Raw genomic sequence first — 20,489 nt, 5'->3', positions numbered from 1 at the left:
TTGATTTTAACCATTTGGAAACTAGCTTTAAAGATATCAACAAATAAATTAATACCTGCTCTCTGGCCTAGCAATTACACTTCTATATTCATGCCAAAAGAAATATAAAAAAGACATATACAAGAATGTTCAAAGCAGAGTATTCATAATAGACAAAAACCAGAAACAGCCCAAATGTTTATCAATATGGAAATGGGGGGAAATAATCCATTACCATCTGAAGTCAAAAGACTCAGAACAAGATCAAGTATTTATCACGATATAGCATTTGATTGGATTTCCCTTTCTCTGTAGGCCTAAAGTCAATAAAACCACTCTTTTAACACTCTTACCACCTGGGGGGTTAGTTACTTCACTCAGCAGGAAATGACACAAAAAAGAAAAAAAGCAGTAATATCTTATTCTGACTTACAGTTTTATAGAAATCCACAAAAACCCTACATCTAGATATCCTGCTTCATAATGTATTTAATTGCCAATCATAATCTGAATGCTTTGACCCCTTTAAGAGACTAATGGGTTTATCTACTATTTTACGCATTAATATTAAATGTTGTTAAATGAATAATCAGGGTTGAGAGAGGCTGAGTACATGTGCAGAAGACCAAGACTGTCCACGAGTTGATAAATGTTTAAGTTAGGCAATGTGTACATGAGCATCATTATTTTTGTATATATTTGGAACTTCTCCACAATAAAAGGTATGAAAATAAATAAACAGAAGCTATAGTGGGAGAAAGGTTAAAAAAAAATTCAGGATCTTCACCTTTGCGAGGAAACAGAAATAAAGTGAAAATACAGAGCCACAATCGTTAAGTCTCTTTTCCTCCTAGGATCAGGATCTGGTACAAAGACAGTTATAAGAAAAGCTTTCGTCTCACTATGACAAAGTAAAACACACACTATCCAACTAACAGAAAGAACTGTCACTGATAAACCACTTCCATACTACTACATGGGTTTATCTTTTCAGCTAAGTGTCTACTCTAGAGATAGCTCTCCTTTCCACTTTTATTCACAATTCAGATGAATTTTAGTCTTCCAGTTTGTCCTCTTCCTTCAACATATGCCAATGAAGAATGTGGTACCATGGCAATAATAAAATTATGCCCCATGCTATGGTTAAAGTTCATTAATTTCTTCACGTGCCTGATAATCTTAGCAGTGGAAATATAATAGAGAACAAAACAGTGTCCGTCCTCATGAAGCTTACACTCTAGTAAGGGAAGAGAGACCAGACACCCACAACGTATGTCAAAAGTACTACAGGAAAAAAAACTGAAGCCAGTGAAGCCGAGAATGAGGAGGGGATGAACTTAATTCTCTTTACAAGATGGTCACAGAGGACTCACTGAGAAGATGACCTATGAAAAACAGTCCAAAGAAAGTGGAGGATTAAACCACTGGATATCTAGGGAAGTACTGTTTCACTGAGAAATAAAAGTTAAGTACAAAGTCTCTAAGGTCAGAGTGTGAGTAACATGTCTGAGAAACTGGGAGGTGACTGGGGCTGAATGAACAGGGTGGTGGGGGTTGAGGGTGGGTGGAGGAGGGGTGGAGAAGCAGGCAATGAAGTCAGGGGGCCTGCCATGGAGAGATCAGAGGACTGGCACTCACAGGACGCAAGCTTCAGCTCCAAACGAGACTGAAAACCACCCCTGAACGATATTCAGTATGACCTACTTTTTATTTCAAGGATCGCTCTGGTTGCTTCCCTCAGAAGGACTGTGAGAGGGAAAAAGCAAAAGTAAGAAGACCACCAGGAAGTGATCACAATAATCTAGGCTGATGCTGGCCTGGACAGGATAACACTGACAGGGTGAGGAAAAGCTGTCAGATCCTGGAAGTCTAGTAAAGACAGAGCCAATAGGCTTTACTGGCCGAATGACAGATTAAGTGTAAAAGAGAGGGGGGTCAAGGATGACTCCAAGGTTTCTGACCTGAGCAAATGAAAGGATGCAGCTGCCATGTACTGAGATGAGGAAGACTGTGGGAGCAGTAGATGGGCAGTGGGGCTTGGGGAGGGGGCGCATAGGTAAACAGTATTTTAGTTTTGGCTTTTAATACGTCCAAGCAGAGATGTGAGATAATCAGCTGGATATGTGAGGTTGAAGTCTTGGAGAGAGATCAAGCTGAGATATAAATTTGGGAGCCATGAATATACAAATAGTATTTAAAACGATGAGACTGTTTATGGCAATTCACGTACCTTAAAAATGAGCTGTGTGAAAACATTAATTTCAAAATTGATACTCAGACTTAAAATGAACTGGTAATTTCCCCTTTAATTTCCATCACTCCTATGAATTTAAATTAACGTGAGTTGGCACTACAGCGTCTACAGCATTCACCATAGACACTCAAATTTTTTTGTATGAGTTATGGACTTTCAGAATAATTGTGACTCAATAAAATACAGGAGAATCTTGCCCATTTGTCAACTGTACAATAACCTTACCTTTTCAGAATGCGGCCAAGCATCAAGAATCAAAACAGATTTTTGGGTAGACATGGACAGTCTTAAAAGCCATGCACTCAGGTCCATGGACTTTGATAACTAGAAAAAGACCCTGCAAAAACTTGTGCTGATCTGGAACGTGCAAACTGCAGTCTAGGACCATTTGGTTAAATATGCAGAGGTCCACCAAAGCACAAATTCTTATTAGCATCTTAAGACATGCACAAATAGAACAGGGCAACATACAAATACAGATAAAATATATGATAGTAATGATAGGAAACTTTTCTTAGGTTCCTTTGTTCCAGGTACTATTCTGGGTATCTTTTAATATAACTCTTCATTTCTAATCCTGATAACAATTCCTCAAAGTGTCAACAGTATTATTTCTACTTTTCAGTTGTGGAACACAGGCCAAAGACAATGAACACCTTGATTACACCCATATCAGAACTAGTAGGGTCAGGACTGGAACATAGTTCTGCCTGAATCCAACCTAGCATGCTCTAAACTATACCACAAGTAAAGCTGAAATTATATTCTACATATCCTTGTAAGATGCTAAGGGAATTTTTTATTATGATTATCATCTAAAATGTTTAAATTCTTAAACTTGGATTAAGTACCCAAGGAAAATTCTTATCTTGCCGGTGGAGAAACCAAAGCAGTAAATGATGCTCTATACTCTCAACTTGTAAAAATAATGACAAACATGTAGACTGGCTGCTATACACAAATACGGAAACAGCATTTTCTTACTTAGATCAAGAATGAGGTCTACTTTTAGATAAAAGTATTCTAATTAAATTTTATTAAATACAACAGTTTCTTCGTTTCTTTATTTTAAATAAAGTCGAGTCACGGAAAAAAAAAAACTTGTTCCTTGAAAATAAAAGGCAAATACAGAAGAAAATGTAAGCTCTGCATGTCAGCCTTGTTTCTGAAAACCTCTGGAATTATTTCCAATACCCTTTTATTATTCAGTTTAGAAAATTAAATTTTTAAAAATCATAAATCATAAAATGGCAATGACAGATGGGAAAGACTAGAAATAAACAATACAAATAGCTTACATTTTGCTCATAAAATTAAACTTCCTCTCTCACTGGTCTTAAATCAGATTTCAAAGAAGTAATGAAACTGATTAGCTTGAACTTTATCCCTAATAATTTTGCAAATGAAGTATCACAGCACTTTAGACATGACAATTGTCCAAGAAATGTTCACCATGTGGCAATTCCAAAAAGGTAAACAGACGGAGAAGAAAATGATAAAATCCACCACAGATCTACAAAGAATGCCTCCTACCCCATCACACCCACTGTAATGAACACATGACTAGCCTATTTCGTCAGGGAGGGAGGGAGAAGGGGAGAGCACAATCGTTCCAAGGCCTCCCTTTAAGTTACCAAAAGGTCTGTAAACCCAAAGATACTGATCACTTCTCTTCAACAAACAGATGCTGTTCTTTGTAGCATTCCCTTTTTCCAAGCAGGAAGGTTGATATACTTCCAGTGCCAGCTGAGGAAAAAATAAGTCTTGAGATACAATTTTACTGTCTCAGAGAAAAGCAAACAGCCAATCAATTCCTCTCTAAAGACATGGCTCCATCTTTCCTCACAGACTTCAAAATCTAACTGGTGAAGGACTTTAAAATAAGAAAAGCAATCCCTTTAATTATGAGAATCAGAGAATCTCAGTGTCTTTATCTAGGAAAGTATCTTCTTATAACTTTGCTTAGGGAAATAACTAACCAGCCAATTTCTAGCATATCATACTAGGTGAGCTTAGAGTTCTAAATTTGATCATTTTTATGATGCAAATCAATGAATAAATGTGCAATTCTACTGGAAGAAATCTCTTTTTGTTTTTAGAAACAATGTAATTAACCTCCAAGAATGTCCCAACAAGCTTGGAAGTGATGTACTGAAGTATGTGGGCACCTAACCGTTAACTAAACACAGTATGTTCCTAACAAACACTCCTGCTTGGCTTGCATGATTAAAACTAAAAATAATTCAAGATATTGTTTGGTAAAATATGCCATTTTATATCCCTTTGGGTGACCATTCACTATCACCATCATGCATTTGACAGTTAAGAAGTAAAACTACACTTTATAAAGCACCAGTAATTACATATTTCACAGGGCATCATTTTACCCATGCTGAGCAAATCAGATTAAGAATTAATGGTTTAACACATAACAGACACAGAAACCATCATAGCTAGATGTGTGTATACACGGGTTAGTACATCTATGTATACATGCATGTGTTACCCAGCTCTGTCCACCGAGAGAGCTTGGAAGCAATGACACCCCAGTAACAATGAGCATACCCAGCTCCAGATCCTGACTTCTAAATGCCACTCTCCAATAAAAGGAACCAGGAGTCCTTGGGAAAATGGTTGATTCGAATGTTGGGGTGGAAAAAATAAAAGACAAAGTTGAAATATCTCTGAAATACCAAAAGTATGTAAGTACCCAAATCTGCATTTTAACTCTTCTTTTCATAACCAGAGACTTTCTGTTAAGCAAGGGAACAAAGCCCTATTACAATGATGTTATTCCATGTGTGATTAATGACCATTGTCATATCCCTTCTTTTACCCCCAAATACGCAACCCTGCATTCCCTAATCCCCAAAAGTGCACAGAGTAGAGGGGGCACACATATAAAAGGCAAAAGCAGTTAGGGATTAGTCACAAAATTAAATCATACCGTGCAAAATTCAAGCTTTTTACCAGTTCATCTAATATGCGGTTATTTTTCAGGTCCGGCTCTGTGACTGTCTAGAAAAGAAAAACAACAGATGGAAAAAGGTCAGAAACAATAATTAACCTGTCATAATCTTGTTTTTGAAAGCATGTGTACCATCCTCCTGAGACTCCCCATCCCACTAAGTCTTCCAGGAAAGCCTCAAGATAAAAGTTCATTTATCTCATACTAACGTGGAATTTTAAAATAGTTAATCATTATCTGTTGACTGGAAGTCTGATAAATGCTCTCTAAAGCATCTGGTAAAAACATATGTACACTGTACTAAGATAAAACCTAATATGAGCAAGAATGCTCTTCTTCAAAATGTCAGCACTCAGCTTTTCCAAAAATTTCTCCTGAAAAGCAGAACAAAGATGCTCTTTTAAGTGAAAACACTGGAAGAGGTACTAGGTGTTTAAAAAAGACAGCAATGTACCTAGTTGTAAAGACTGTAGACTCGGGAGCCAAACAAGTTCAATGACATCCTGACACCATGTACCAACTAGAGGCACCAAACTAGAAGCGAAACCCTTTAATTAGCCCCAGTGTCCTTCCTATCAGACCTTACTGTCTTTTTCTTCTTATGTTTACTTTCCTACCTTCTTATGTTTTACCTACCTTTTCACCTATTTCTACTACATGAAATGCTTCAGAAGCTGTAGCAAACTTCCTGGTGTTTTCCCTGAATGTCTGTTTTGGGAAAGAGGTAAGGGGCCAGTTAAACTGAATCTTTGCCTTCTGCACAAATACTTAAATATCAATCCTTTGCAAATAAATAATCCTACCATCAGATTTTCTACCCAAGGTGACAAATTATAAAAAATGAGGAGCCATAAAAACACAGTTCATAAGATTTAAAGTGTGCTCCATCCTGCTCTTAAAATTAGTTTTTACTTCCTAAAATCCATTTAGGTTTTCAGAAATCTTAATGAAAAGTTGAACAAGGCTCAGTTTTCCATGTATGTATCTTAGAAGTTATGCCTTTGATATAGTTTAATTCAATAATTACACATCTTCCTATGAGCTTTTGTGTACACATGAAGGAGAAAAATTTGTACCAATCAGTAAGCTTAAAAGGAAAAACAGGAAAGAAAAACTCACCACGCAACAAGTTGGACATTGGGTTTTATAGGACAGAAATTTTCTTATACAAAGAGAGCAGTCTGCAAAAACAGAAATGCAACATAATAAATGAGTTAAGCTGTATTAATAATATTGGGACTTGACTTCTAACATAATCTGGCCCAAGCCTTGGAGTATTTCCATATAATCTAAAATCTCTAGTACCTCTACTCTACCAATACATGTTTGCAAATGTGACTAAATAGCACTTTTAGGAAAGGGAAACATATCAAATAATACTAGTAACGATGAGTCCCTAGCATATCACAGCTCCACAAGCAACATGCCCTGCTCTCTGTATCCTCCATCTGTAAAATGAAGCAATCATACATGTCAGACCTAGGATGGCTATTATATATACACGTCAGATGTCTTCACTCCCTAATGTTCTAAAACAGAAATTGTGAAGATATATACACATATGAAGAAATAATACACACCCAGATTACCAAACTAGAGATTTTCATATCCTAACTCTGTAAATGATGTCCATCATCCCACATTTAACAAGTGCTTTGTGTCAAGCACTAAGAAAAGACCAATATATGAGGGAAGGCTCTTGACCTCAAGGAGCTAACAAAGCAGTGAGGAATTACAGTACAATTCGGTGTATTAAAGGCAATGATGAAGCCTTAACAATTTAAGCAGGAAATTGGCATGAACTAAATGCTTCACACCCAAGGGAGTGTAAAAAGATCTTCCAAAGGGAAAAACAGACGTGACTAATAGAATGGTACCTTACTGGTAGCTAATTTGCTATTAGCACAAATTCAGCTTAGTGAAGGTCTCCTTAAAAGGATTCAGTTTAGCTAAGGAGGAGGAGACTGAGATTCAGGTACAGACAACCTGGAAGTGAACAAGTCATGCCCGCCTCAGTGGAGCATCAAGAAAAATGAAAGAATGAAATGAATTTCGCAAAGGTCAGTAAATGGAACATTGCACATTATGAAGAAGATAAATCAGGCAACAAGTGAAGTTCTTTGGGGAGGCAGAGATGAACAAAGGGGGCTTCCAGTCATCACTTTATCTAACAATAGGCTACTGATTTCTCTTCTGCATAATCTTATGTATGTTTTGTTTTGAACTATGGAGAACTACACACTAGTCCAAAGTAGACCAAGCCCTTGGCTTAAGTTCAACCTACCAGTCTACTACCAAATATGCCCTGGTGAACTGCAAACCAGCATAATTTATTCTCTAGTGAGCAACCATGATATTCCAGTCAAAGTAGAGCAGTTGAAGGAAGAGCTCTGAACCATGTATTCCTAGGTGACTTTATTTAAATTTCCCATGAAGTTTGTTTTTCCACCCGAAAGCCCAACTATAGGCCATGTATGTGGGGTCGGGGAGGGATGAAGAAAACAATGAACTAAAGGGTCGCTTAACAGAAACATCCAAGCCTGGAGAAGGAGGCATTTCTCATCTCAAACAGGATACAGACATCTGCTGGCTTTCATGTATCAAAAGGGGCTAGCAACCTAACAGTAAAAATAAACAGCACATTTCTAAAAGTTAAGCCAATCCATTTTGCACATGATCTTAAGGACTTCATGAGAAAATGAACCATTTCAAAGATAATTCTGAGGTGTCCAATTAAAACAAGAAAATCTAGTCCCAAGTTTGAAAGGAACAGAAGATGCTGGAAAGCTGAGAAAGCTGGCCTCTGCCCCTAGTTCTAGTGCTAAGTGATCAGTTAGCTGATTAGAGAATAACATCCCTGCAACTGACAATGAGCACTCCAGCACCTCCCCAAGGGCAGCTCTGCGTAACTGCATGCCCCTTCTGTACGCACAGCTCTCTCCTTTCTCCCCAGTCTTGTTTCACAGTGCTGCCTCGCAAGAATGCAACAGCAGAATAACACTGATTATCTGCCTGAAAGACGCTTACATTGCCTCTTAATTTTGCAAAGGTCAGTAAATGGAACGTTGCACATTTCACTTCTTTTTTTAAATAAAATTAGATTGCTTTTTATTCCAACACAAGCCTCAATTAATTTTGTGAGTCAAAATACACAAAAGGAAATGAAAAATGACTGCTGGTCCATCTTTAATGGAGCAGTAATTTAACAGAGCCTAAGAGCCAATGATTTCATCTGGAGCAAGTATTCTGAGCATCTTCCATTATGAAGTCAGAAGAACTGTGCAAGTGCAAAGTAAACTGGCACTGGAGCAGATCAATCTATTAGTGAGAACATTTCTCAGTGGTGTTTTATGAATTGCAGTTTAAGTCCATGCCCTCTCCCCGCTTTGGGGTAATTCTGTAGCATGAATTTGGATCAATTTAATTCCCCTACATTCTGCCACTGCACCTCACTCAAATCTTAATAGCAGCAGATCTGCAAACGTAGTGTTCGTTACCTATATTCCAAAAGCTAAACAGAGCAAAACAGAATAAAGAGATTTAAAATGACAAGTCCTGAAATGTTTAAGGAGCAGCAAAGCAGCCAGGATTCTGGGGCAGCAATTCTAGTCAATCCAGGACAAGAGCAGACCGTGACGGCTAGATCTGGCTCCTACTAAGCTCTGGGGGCTTTTGTGCCATTAGAATAACTACAGACTCAGAGCAACTTTTAGTCTGGAGGGAACCTATACTGGTGATTAGCAGAAAAAGCCTACTGAATACTGACAGGTATAATATGAAAAATATGTGCTTATAAAATACATTATCATCATTGGAAGTACTCCCCACTGACTTCCTCTTAGGTAAAGAATGACAAGTGTATGTGACAAAGAAACAAGCAACAAAAAAAAAACAAAAAAAAAAAAGAGAAGAAGAAGAAGAATGGAAGTAAAGGCTAATATTTCAGCTAAGCAGAGTTCACTGAATTCATAAAAAGTCTTTCCTCTCTAAAATGACATAATTAAAATCTACAGAATAGAATTCCATCTCAGTCCACGAGAAGGTAACCAAGATCCAGAATTAACCTACTTCCATAAACAACTAAAATACTGGTGGAAAATATGAAACAACTATTTTCAGACCTTGGACAATTGTAGAAATGAGAGGAGTTACCCCACAGCCCAAGATATCTGCCTGGAGGCAATTTCTTGACCACAGTGCAGGAAGGAGAGCCAAAGGCCCATCAGTCTTGCTAGTTGAAGAAAAAAGATCAGAGTTCATGGCAATCCAGGTAGCTAGAATTTGGAGGGCAGAGTGCCAAAAAGAAAAAGCTGTATATAGAGAGACCTCCAGAAATATGATGACAGATCCACTCTATTCTACGACTGACTGTAAATCTGCACATACACAGGGTGAAAACCCATGAGACCAAAGAACAACTTCCAGGGAAAAAAACAATAACAAGCCTGGAGAGGTAACATAGGGCCAAGAGTTCATAAAATTTCTAGCAGCCAGTTTGGAGGAAACTCACTAAATGCACAGGAATTCAGTAGCTATCCCAGAACATCATCTTAGTACAGGAGGAAATCAGCCATAGAGAGTGGGTGCTGTCAGCAAGATGGCAGAATAGGAAGCCAGATCCTGCTTTTCCCACGGAAACACAAATCAGCAGCAAACATGCACCAGTCCCCTTTGTCAGAAATTCTGATACTAGTTAAGATGCTCCTGTACCCCAGGGCAAGCACAAAACCAGCCACATCAAAGCCAGTAGAAAATTTATGGCCCTCGATTGCCAGAGTCCTTCCCCCTGGCTCAGCACCACATGTTCAGAAAGAAATTCCCAACTCCCAGCTTTTCCCAGGGGAGGGATAGAGACGACTTAAACACATATGAAATGTTCCGAGCCTTCAGGGATCTGCCCAAGGGACTGGTTTCCATCATGCCTGAACCTAAGCACTGACAAGAAAGGGCACCAGGTCGGGGTTGTGGAGAACAAAGGCGATGGTTTGGTCTAGTGCCCACTCAGTCACCACGACTCCTCCCCTGGGCGTGAGCAGGAGAAATTCCCACCTCTCAGCTTCTCTCCAGGGAAGAACATGCACCCAACACTTCAGATTTTCAGGAGGCTGCCTGAGAGACTGGTTTCTGTCTCACCCAACTCACTGTGCTAAAGAGACCTGTCATCCTCTAGATACCTGGAGACTAATGAGAACAAAAAAAAACTGGACAGTTTGCTGCTGCCGCTGCTCCAGAGGACCCACAGTACAGCAGGTGGAGGCCAATACAGCTCAGTGGCTTCTCCTTTGGGGAGAAAGACAAGGGTGAGGACTGCAACCATCATTTCGCCATTTCAAGGGGCTTCCTGAGCGACTGCTTCTACCTTGCCTGACTCAGAGTGCTGATGGGACCTGCCATACTCTAGTGCCTGGGGGTCACTGGGAACAGAAAAGAGCTGGGCAGTTTGCTACAGTCCCAGAGGCTCTGCAGTACCACAGATATAAGATGCAGCAGAAGACTATAAACCAATGAAAAAAGAAACCAGCAAAACATCTCTAACTGGGAATTTACACTTACAAGCCCAAAGAAGATACATCCACAGAAAAGGTTTAACAGGCACCCAGAATCTCTAGCTGGGCTGGCTGGTGAATCTGGCTGCAGGAACATCTGGCTTTCCCTATATGAAGCTTGTCTGTAAAGCCTGTGAAAGGTGATTTTTTTTTTTTTTCAAATGCACAGATCCCAATACAGAGCAACAAAGCACACGAACATACAGGGAAACATGGCCAAAGCAAAGGAACAAAATGAATCTCCAGAAACTAATCCTAAAAAAACAGATGTATAAGAATTACCTGATAAAATTTTTTAAATGACCATCATAAAGATGGTTAATGAACTAAGGAAAACAATGCATAAACAAAATGAAAATATTAATTAAGAGACAGGAAACATAAAAAAGAACCAAACAGAAATTTTGGAGCTAAAGCATATAATACAGATTGCCCCCACCATCTGAAAGTTGAATGCTCCTGTGAAACCTTTCCTAAGCTGAAATGGCATAAAGTGAAAAGAAATTACCTGAAGAAACACTTTGCTAACAGATACACAACATAAACCAAGATAAAGTAAAGATGCTCACAGACAAGCGATGGCAGCTTGATGCTGAGATGCTCAGTAGCTGCCAGGGAAGGAGCTTGGTGGAGCCACTCTCGCTGCTCAGGGTGCACACCAACTCTAATAATTCACTGCAAAACAAACGCTGAATGCTATTTTCACTTTTTTCTTTCTCTCCTTTTTTTTTTTTTTTTTTTTGGTTAAAAGTGAAAATCCTCTTCAGATTTCTTTTGGTTAATGGAACCAAGCCCTATCGTAGGTCTTTCACAAATGGGAAGTGGCATAAAACAAACTTTTGAAAAGCAGGGAATGCCTGTAACTGACTTGAAAAATATACTAGAAGACCTCAGCAGCGGATTTGATCAAGCAGAAGAATCAATGCACTTGAAGACAAGTCATTCGAAATTATTCATTCAAAATAGCAAAAAGGAAAAAGAAAGGAAACAAAGAAAGCCTAAGGGACTTACAGGACACCATCAAAAGGGCCACTATACATATTATGAGAGTCCCAAAAGGAGAACACAGAAAGAGGCAGAAAGTTTGTTTCAAAAAATAATGGCCTCAAATTTCCCAAATCTGGGAGATGAAATGGAAATCCAGATTCAAAGCCCAATAGATCACAAAAATGATGAACCCAAAGAACTCACCAAGTCATATTATAATCATATTGTCAAAAGTCAAAGGCAAAGAAAGAATTTTAAAAGCAGCAAGAGAAAACTGACTCATCACATACAAGGAGGCTCCCATTAGACTATCAGTGAATTTCTTAGCAGAAATCTCTCAGGCAAGAGGGAGGAAGAAGATATATTCAAAGTGCTGAAAGAAAAAAAAAAAAAAAAAACCTGCCAACCAAAAATCCTATATCCACCAAAACTGTCCTTCCAAAATGAAGGAGAAATAAGACTTTCCCAGATAAACTAAAGCTGAGGGAGTTCTTCACAACTAGGCCTGCCTTATACAAAATGTTAAAGGGAAGTTTAAGCAATAAATGACAACATTAAAAGAAGAAAGATTCCAAATAAAGACTCTAACTCTACACCTCAAGGAACCAGAAAAAGAACAAAGCCCGAAGTTAGCAGAAGAAAGGAAACTGTATAGATTAGAGCAGAAATAAATGAACAGAGAATAGAAAAAAAAATCAATGAAATTAAGAGTTGTTTCTTGAAAAGATCAACAAAACTGACAAACACTTAACCAGACTAAGGAAAAGAGAGAAGACTCAAGTAAATAAAATAAGAAATGAAAGAGGAGACATCATAACAGATGCCACAGAAATAAGGAGTTAAAAGAGACTAGTGTAAACAATATATGCCAACAAATCGAACCTACCAAGACTGAATCATAAATAAATAAAAACCATGAACTGACTTGTAACTAGAGTGTAGAATGAATCAGTAATCAAAAACCCATCAACAAAGAGAAGTCCAGGACCAGATGGCTTCACCAGAGAATTCTACCAAACATTAAAGGAATTAACACCAATCCTCTTCTAACTCTTCATAAAAATTGAAGAGAAGGAAACACTTCCAAACTTATTTTATAAGGCCAGTATTATTCTGATATCAAAGCCAAAGACACTACAAGAAAACTACAGGCCAATACCCCTGATGAAAAATTATCTAAAAAATTTCATCCCTGATGAAATAGTAGCAAACTGAATTCAACCACACATTAAAAGCAACATCACCATGACTAAGTGGGATTTATCCCTGGGATGCAAGCATAGGTCAACATAAAAATAAAAAAAAAAAGAAAGAAAAAGAAATCAATGTGACACACCATATTAACAGAACAAGGATAAAAATCAAACGATCATCTCACAAAAGATGCAAAAAAAAGCATCTGACAAAACTCAACACCCTTTCATGATAAAAAAAAAACCACTCAACAAAGTTAAAAGGAAAGTACCTCAACATAATAAAAGCCATGTATGACAAGCACACAGCTTGAAGAGACCAATCACTAGAAATGAAGTAGACTTAGCAATAAAAAATCTCCCTGCAAACAAAAGTACAGGACCAGATGGCTTCACTGGAGAATTCTCCCAAACATACAAAGAAGAACTCATACCAGCTCTTCTCAAACTCTTTCAAAAGACTGAAAAGGAGGGAGTACTCCCAGACTCATTCTATGAAGACACCATCACCCTGATACCAAAACCAGGCAAAGACACTACCAAAAAAGAAAATCACAGACCATTATCACTGATTAACAGATGCAAAAATCCTCAACAAAATATTAGCAATCCAACAACACATAAAAAGATCATACACCATGATCAAGTTGGATTCATCCCAGGGACACAAGGATGGTTCAACATACACAAATCAATCCATGTGATACACCACATCCACAAAAGAAAGGACAAAAACCACATGATCATCTCAATAGATGCAGAAAAAGCATTTGATAAAATTCAACACCTATTTATGATAAACAATCTCACCAAAGTGGGTATAGAGGGAACATATCTCAACATAATAAAAGCTATTTATGACAAACCTACAGCGAGCATAGTACTCAATGATGAAAAATTGAAAACCTTCCCATTAAAATCTGGGACAAGGCTGCCCACTCTCACCACTTCTATTCAGCATAGTCTTGGAAGTCCTAACCAGAGCAATCAGGCAACAAAAAGAAATAAAAGGGATCCAAATCGGAAAAGAAGAGGTAAAGTGTCACTATATACAGATGACATGATACTATATATAGAAAGCCTTAAAAGCTCCACACAAAGACTACTAGAGCTAATAAAATAATTCAGCAAGGTAGCAGGATACAAGATTAACGTACAAAAATCAGTTGCATTTCTTTACATTAATAATGAATCAACAGAAAAAGAAAGTAAAGAAACAATCCCGTTTAAAATTGCACCCAAAACAATAAAATACTTAGGAATAAATCTGACCAAAGAGGTGAAAGACTTGTATATGGAGAACTACAAAACACTGATTAAGGAAATTAAAAAAGACTTAAAGAAATGGAAAGATATCCCATGCTCTTGGATTGGAAGAATCAATATCGTTAAAATGGCCTTATTGCCCAAGGCAATCTACAGATTTAATGTGATCCCTATCAAATCACCCAGGACACTTTTTACAGACCTGGAACAAACGATCCCAGGATTTATATGGAATCACAGAAGAGCCGGACTTGCCAAAGCATTATTGAAGAAAAAGAACGAAGCTGGAGGAATAACCCTCCTAGACTTCAGACAATATTACAGAGCGACAGTAATCAAAACAGCATGGTACTGGCATCAAAACAGACACGTGGCTCAATGGAACAGAATAGAGACCCAGAAATAAATCCACAGACCTAAGGTCAATTAATCTCTGACAAAGGAGGCAAGATTATACAATGGAGAAAAGACAGTCTCTTCAGCAAATGGTGGTGTGAAAACTGGATAACAGCAAGTAAGTCAATGAAGTTAGAACATTCCCTCACTCCATACACAAAAATGAACTCAAAATGGTTTAAAGACTTAAATATAAGACAAGACATGATAAATCTCTTAGAAGAAAACATAGGCAAAACATTCTCTACCATAAATCTTGGCAACGTTCTCCTACGGCAGTCTACCCAGGCAAAGGAAATAAGAGCAAAATAAACAAAATGGGACCTAGTTAAACTCATAAGCTTTTGCACAGCAAAGGAAACCATAAGCAAATCAAAACGACAACCTACGGAATGGGGAGAAAATATTTGCAAATGATACGACTGATAATGGCTTAATTTCCAGAATACATAAACAGCTCATACAACTTAATAACAAAAAAACCTAACAATCCAATCAAAAAATGGGCAGAAGACCTAAACAAGCATTTCTCCAATGAAGACACAGACATGAAAAAAATGCTCAATATTGCTAATTCTCAGAGAAATGCAAATCAAAACTACAATGAGGTATCACCTCACACCAGTCAGAACGGCCATCATTCAAATGTTCACAAACGATAAATGCTGGAGAGGCTGTGAAGAAAAGGAAACCCTCCTACACTGCTGGTGGGAATGTAGTCTGGTGCAACCATTATGGAAAACAGTATGGAGATTCCTCAAAAAACTGAAAATAAACTTGCCATATGATCCAGCAATCCCACTTCTGGGTATATATCCAGAGGGAACTTTAATGTGAAAAGTTACATGTACCCCACAGTGTTCATAGCAGCACTATATACAATAGCCAAGACATGGAAGCAACCTAAATGTCCATCAACAGATGACTGGATAAAGAAGTTGTGGTATATTTATATAGTGGAATACTACTCTGCCATAAAAAAGAATAAAATAATGCCATTTGCTACAACATGGATGGATCTAGAGATTGTCATTCTAAGTGAAGGCAGAAAGAGAAAGAAAAATACCATATGATACAATTCACATGTGAAATCTAAAAAAAAAAAAAGAAAGGCCACTATGAACTCACCTATAAAACAGAAAGACTCTCAGACTTAGTAAACAATTTAATGGTTACTGGGAAAAGGGGGTGGGAGGGGATAAATTTGGGAGTTTGATATTTACAAATGTTAGCCACTATATATATAAATACATTAAAAAAAAGTTTCTTTTGTATAGCATAGGGAACTATGCTCAGTATCTTGTAATATCCTTTAATGAAAAAAAATGAAAATGAATATATGTATGTATATGCAAGACTGAGACATTGTGCTGTATATTAGAAATCAATACATTATAATTGACTGTACCTCAATTAAAAAAAAATTAGTGTAATTAACCAAATTATAAAATAAAGGAAGTAAATCATGTGAGCATCTCCAGAGACGCAAAAAACAAACCTAACAAAATTCAATACCCATTCACGATTTTTAAAACAAACCTCTCCGCTATTAAGAGCAGAGAGGAACTGCCTCAAACTGATAAATTTATGAAAATGTTTCAAGAATATGATAAGAATTATAGCCAACATCATACTTGAAATGCTGAATGGTTTCCCCAAGAAATTAGGAATAAAAAAAGGATATCCACCTACACTACTTCTTTTTAACATTCTACTAAAGCCGCTAGCCTAACAACTAGAAATAAGAGGCATGCAGTTAGAAAGGAGGAAGCAAAACTGTCTTATTCGCAGAGGACACGATTATGTACGTAAAAAAATTAGCCAGAATTACACAGTGAGCTTAGCAAGATCACAAGATAAAAATTCAATACAAAAAATTGTATTTCTGTGTGCAAGGCCTGTGCACTGAAAACTAACAATGCTGTGGAGAGAAACTAAAGAAAAGCTGAAGAATGGAGGCACACACCACAGTTCTGTAAAAATAAAATAAAGTCCCCTCAGGGAAAGTAAAAAAGAAGAATCTCCTGTGTTAGGAACAAAGAAATGGGCCCAGTGTGTCTAACAGGGACTCAAAATAAAACGGAGTCAGGCAGTCATGACAGACCTGGGGTTCCAGTCACGTACTCTGTGTTCTCAGAAAAACCAGGATCAGAAAACTAAATGACATCTGATGCTACTAAGGATCCTACCTGGAAAAGCCCTCAAAGCAAAGCTCTAATGACAGCCTCGCATCAAGCTGCGAGGACTTGTGAATGGCTGCTAGGGCCATCCAATCCCCTCTGCAAATCTTCCAACTGTGACTTCTGCGGTTTGTGTTTTTAAAACTCCCTCACTTGCTTCACCCTCTGCCCCGAAGGTACTTTAGGTTACAGCCAAAGGCTGTGTATTCCCAGTTTGCAACAAACAATAAAGCTGTCTTTTTGCTTTAAGATAAGCCTCTTTTCTGGGATTTATTTCTAATTTAGGACAATATTCTTATATTGAAGATAACACTGTTAAGACGTCACTTATCCTCAGACTGATCTCTAGATTCAGTGCAATCCCAATGAACATCTCAGCAGTCCTTTTTTTTTGTCAAAATCGACAATCTGATTCTAAAACGTATATGGAAATGCATATAAAATGCAGAGATCCTAAAAGAACCAAGATAACTTTGATAAAGAAAAACAAAATTGGAGTAGTTACAATGCTTGACATCAAGATTTCCCAGAAGGCTACAGTAATTAAGATAGTGTGTGGCGGAGGAGGGTACAGCTCAAGTGGTAGAGCGCGTGCTTAGCATGCATGAGGTCCTGGGCTCAATCCCAGTACCTCCTCCAAAATAAACCTAATTACTCCCCCCACAAAATAAAATAATTAAATAATACAATAATAAATAAATAAAATATTTTTTAAAAATGATAGTGTGGTACTGGCACAAGGGTAGACATATAGATCAATAGAATAGAAAAGAATCCAGAAACAGACCCACATATAACTCCCTGGGGCCATACTGACTGAGATGGGGAGAACTCTACCAGGTGACAGAAATGGTCAATATCTTACCTGCAGTGGTTACATGATATACACATTTGTCAAAACTCACTGACACTTGTACACTTTACTGCACACTTAAAATGGCTACATTTTATTATATGTAAATTATACCTAAATAAAGATGACTTTAACACATATTTAGAAATAATCCCCAAAACTTAATCTTGGTTAATATGAATGTAGCCTAGAGGGAAACTAACATTAAGAGCTTATAACGTGCCAGACACTGGACTCTGCACATTTAATTCTAACAAACATCGTCTAAGGCAGCAACTACTCATTAGACTTTTCACATTTGAAGGAATGTTGGGCATTTGCAACTTTATCCACCTAGTAAGTGGGGAGTTGAGAGTCAAGCCCAAGTATATCTCTAACGCCCATGTTGCTACCACCACCATCCTTTTATTATGTCTTCTCCTTGGAAACTTTTTTCACCAAAGCTACTACCATCCACTAAAACCATCTTTTAGGCTTAACTTTTTAAACTTTCCAAGACAAACCAACTCAAAAATAGAAAACAACAAAGATCACAAACCTAGATAATCCGTTAACTGGAAGACCAGATCCTAAACAAAGACAAGTGCACCCTATGCACTAAATACTACCTGGACAATGCCAAAGACTGCCCGGTTGAACCACCTATCTGTTACCCTGTTAAAATCAAAAATTCTGAAGTCTAACATCTAAAAGTGCTGGGCAAAAGCATATACAGGGAGCAAAATCTTTATTCCCATAAAAGGCATAAAAATACCCAAGAGGGAGGTGGTAGGAAATACACGAACCCTGTGAAAAAATATTTCATATTCAGGAGGGAGGTTGTGAGAAAGACCATCCGAAAACTTCAAGACAGAGGAGCTAAAGATGAGAAATTAATATGTGTACCCATCTTTGGTGTTAAATTAACACTACATTGTGTAAAAATCACATTTTTCTAACTCTTAGTTGCATTACATACTTACAGTTATGTGAACACTGAGGAATCATCATTGCAATGTTGAAATATTCAAAGCAAATTCCACACCGCAGCAAATCATCTACTGTCTGAAATGCAAAAATACATATATACCTATCAGAAAGCCACCAAGATGGGAACATCTGTCACAGAATGCCACTCTTTCTCCTTCCATCCCCTAAAAAAATAATAATTTAATATTTCTTTCTCAAATATGCAAACGCAAAAGCTAAGTCCACATAAACTGCAGAGGAGAGAAAAACTTCCCCCATATGATTTATTTAAATCTTAGGTTACCCAGAACACTTTAGACAGATAAAGCCGACACTGTACAGATTCCCATTCCTCATTGCCAGCCCTTCACAGAAAGGATACTCTTTTCCTGTTCTACCTGCCATGTGCTTCCAGTCCTCCTCCGAGCCTCCTCCTCTTAGACCCCATTCCCAGGCCTACAGTCACTGCTGGGTGAGAGGTACCAGCAGCCATTCACCACAAAGGTTAAGAACCAAATCAGAGAATACTAAAGACAAACATCAGAAATTATCTAGTTAAAATTCTGACTTCACACATGAGGAAACTCATCTAGAGCAAGTACATGTAGTCGTCATGAGTCCAGCCAGGACTAAACTTCCTGTCTCCCTACTGGCGGTCAGTCCAGTGCTTTCTGCAGGGTACTGCACATTAGTACAGGGTTGAGCCAGATGAGGAAGCCCTAGAAAGAGCTGGCACCTGAGACAGCAGAGGGAGGGGAAGAAGTGGGCAATCTGGAAAGCCAAACAGCTGTGCATAAATCTGGAATGGAACTCACACAGGAAAGGATCTACCTCGCAATCTAAAACCTTCTAAATCATTTAAAATAAAATGTTATTTCATTCAAGGAATACTGAGCAGATATTTAAGAGAGAGAAAAGACGGCACTCACTCATGTACTAATATGCAAAGACTGCCAAAATAAGTGAAAAAAGTAAAATACAGACAGAACATAACGGTCTGCAACCTTCTGTTTAAAAGGGAGGAGGAAATAAGAATATATTCTATTCTTATCTTGTGTGTATACATAAATGTATAAATCTGAATGTAAATCTGAACACAAGAACATAACAAATCATGGTCAAAGGGGTCAGGAAACTGGATAATTGAGGGACAAGCTGGGAAGGAGACTTTCACTCTTTATTTCACATGCTTTTTGAACCAACTCAGTGTATGACCTAAATTCTAAAAATATAAACAAAAAGACTAATGTCTGTAATAGTCCATATGATAAAATACTGTTTCCATTAAAAAAAATGCTTTCAAAGAACTTTCAATATATCGGAAAATGTTCATGTTTTAATGGAAACTTTAAAAAAAATCAGAGAACAAATCTACAAAAATAATACATAATAGAATTACGTAGTTTAATCTCCTTAACAATCTTAGGTCTACAGCATCATATGCCAATTTTATAGATGAAGCCTGTAGAACTTAAAAGTGGTTGGATCAAACACAAGAGGTTGACTCCAAAGTAATCCCAAAATTTATATGCGTGTACACATTGTGGGTGTGGGTTAGCACACACGGGAAAAACTGAAGAACAATAAGAGAAAACATTCAACAGTAGTTCTCTCTGGATGGCAGGATGCTAGGTAACTTTCATTTTCTCCTTTATCTTACTGTAAATTTTAATTTTCTTCCACTATATACACATAATACATTTATAATCTGTCAAAAACAGACATTTTTGTTACAGTGAAACCAGGGAAATATACATTAAAATGCCCAAATCTTCCATTATTTGGGATGGTAAGCTACCATTGACACAAAAAGCTAGAGGACTGTGTTGAAAATAGATTAAGAGCAGAGTCAGGACCGGGAGCCAAGCCCTGGCACCTGGTCTATTTGTTTTCTTCTGTGTAACCATCCTCTCCTGGGG

The 20,489-nt window shown here is 37.7% G+C and overlaps 1 protein-coding gene across 3 annotated transcripts in view; it reads right to left on the bottom strand.

The window, feature by feature from the left end:
- Positions 1-20,489, bottom strand: part of RAD18 (RAD18 E3 ubiquitin protein ligase) — a 100,022-nt gene that overhangs the window by 78,655 nt on the left and 878 nt on the right. For all 3 annotated transcript variants that reach the window (XM_010984978.3, XM_031470789.2, XM_031470790.2), the window contains exons 2-4: positions 18,585-18,666; positions 6,321-6,382; positions 5,181-5,251 (exon numbers count right to left, since the gene is read on the bottom strand). In XM_010984978.3, coding sequence (XP_010983280.1) covers positions 5,181-5,251; positions 6,321-6,382; positions 18,585-18,666 — 215 coding nt within the window. The remainder of the gene's footprint in view (positions 1-5,180; positions 5,252-6,320; positions 6,383-18,584; positions 18,667-20,489) is intronic.

The sequence above is a fragment of the Camelus dromedarius genome, chromosome 17, assembly GCF_036321535.1.
Source record: "Camelus dromedarius isolate mCamDro1 chromosome 17, mCamDro1.pat, whole genome shotgun sequence".
In the NCBI taxonomy this organism is placed as follows: Eukaryota; Metazoa; Chordata; class Mammalia; order Artiodactyla; family Camelidae; genus Camelus; species Camelus dromedarius.
The sequence above is the reverse complement of the archived record's forward strand: the minus strand, read 5'-3'. Positions and strand labels throughout refer to the sequence as shown.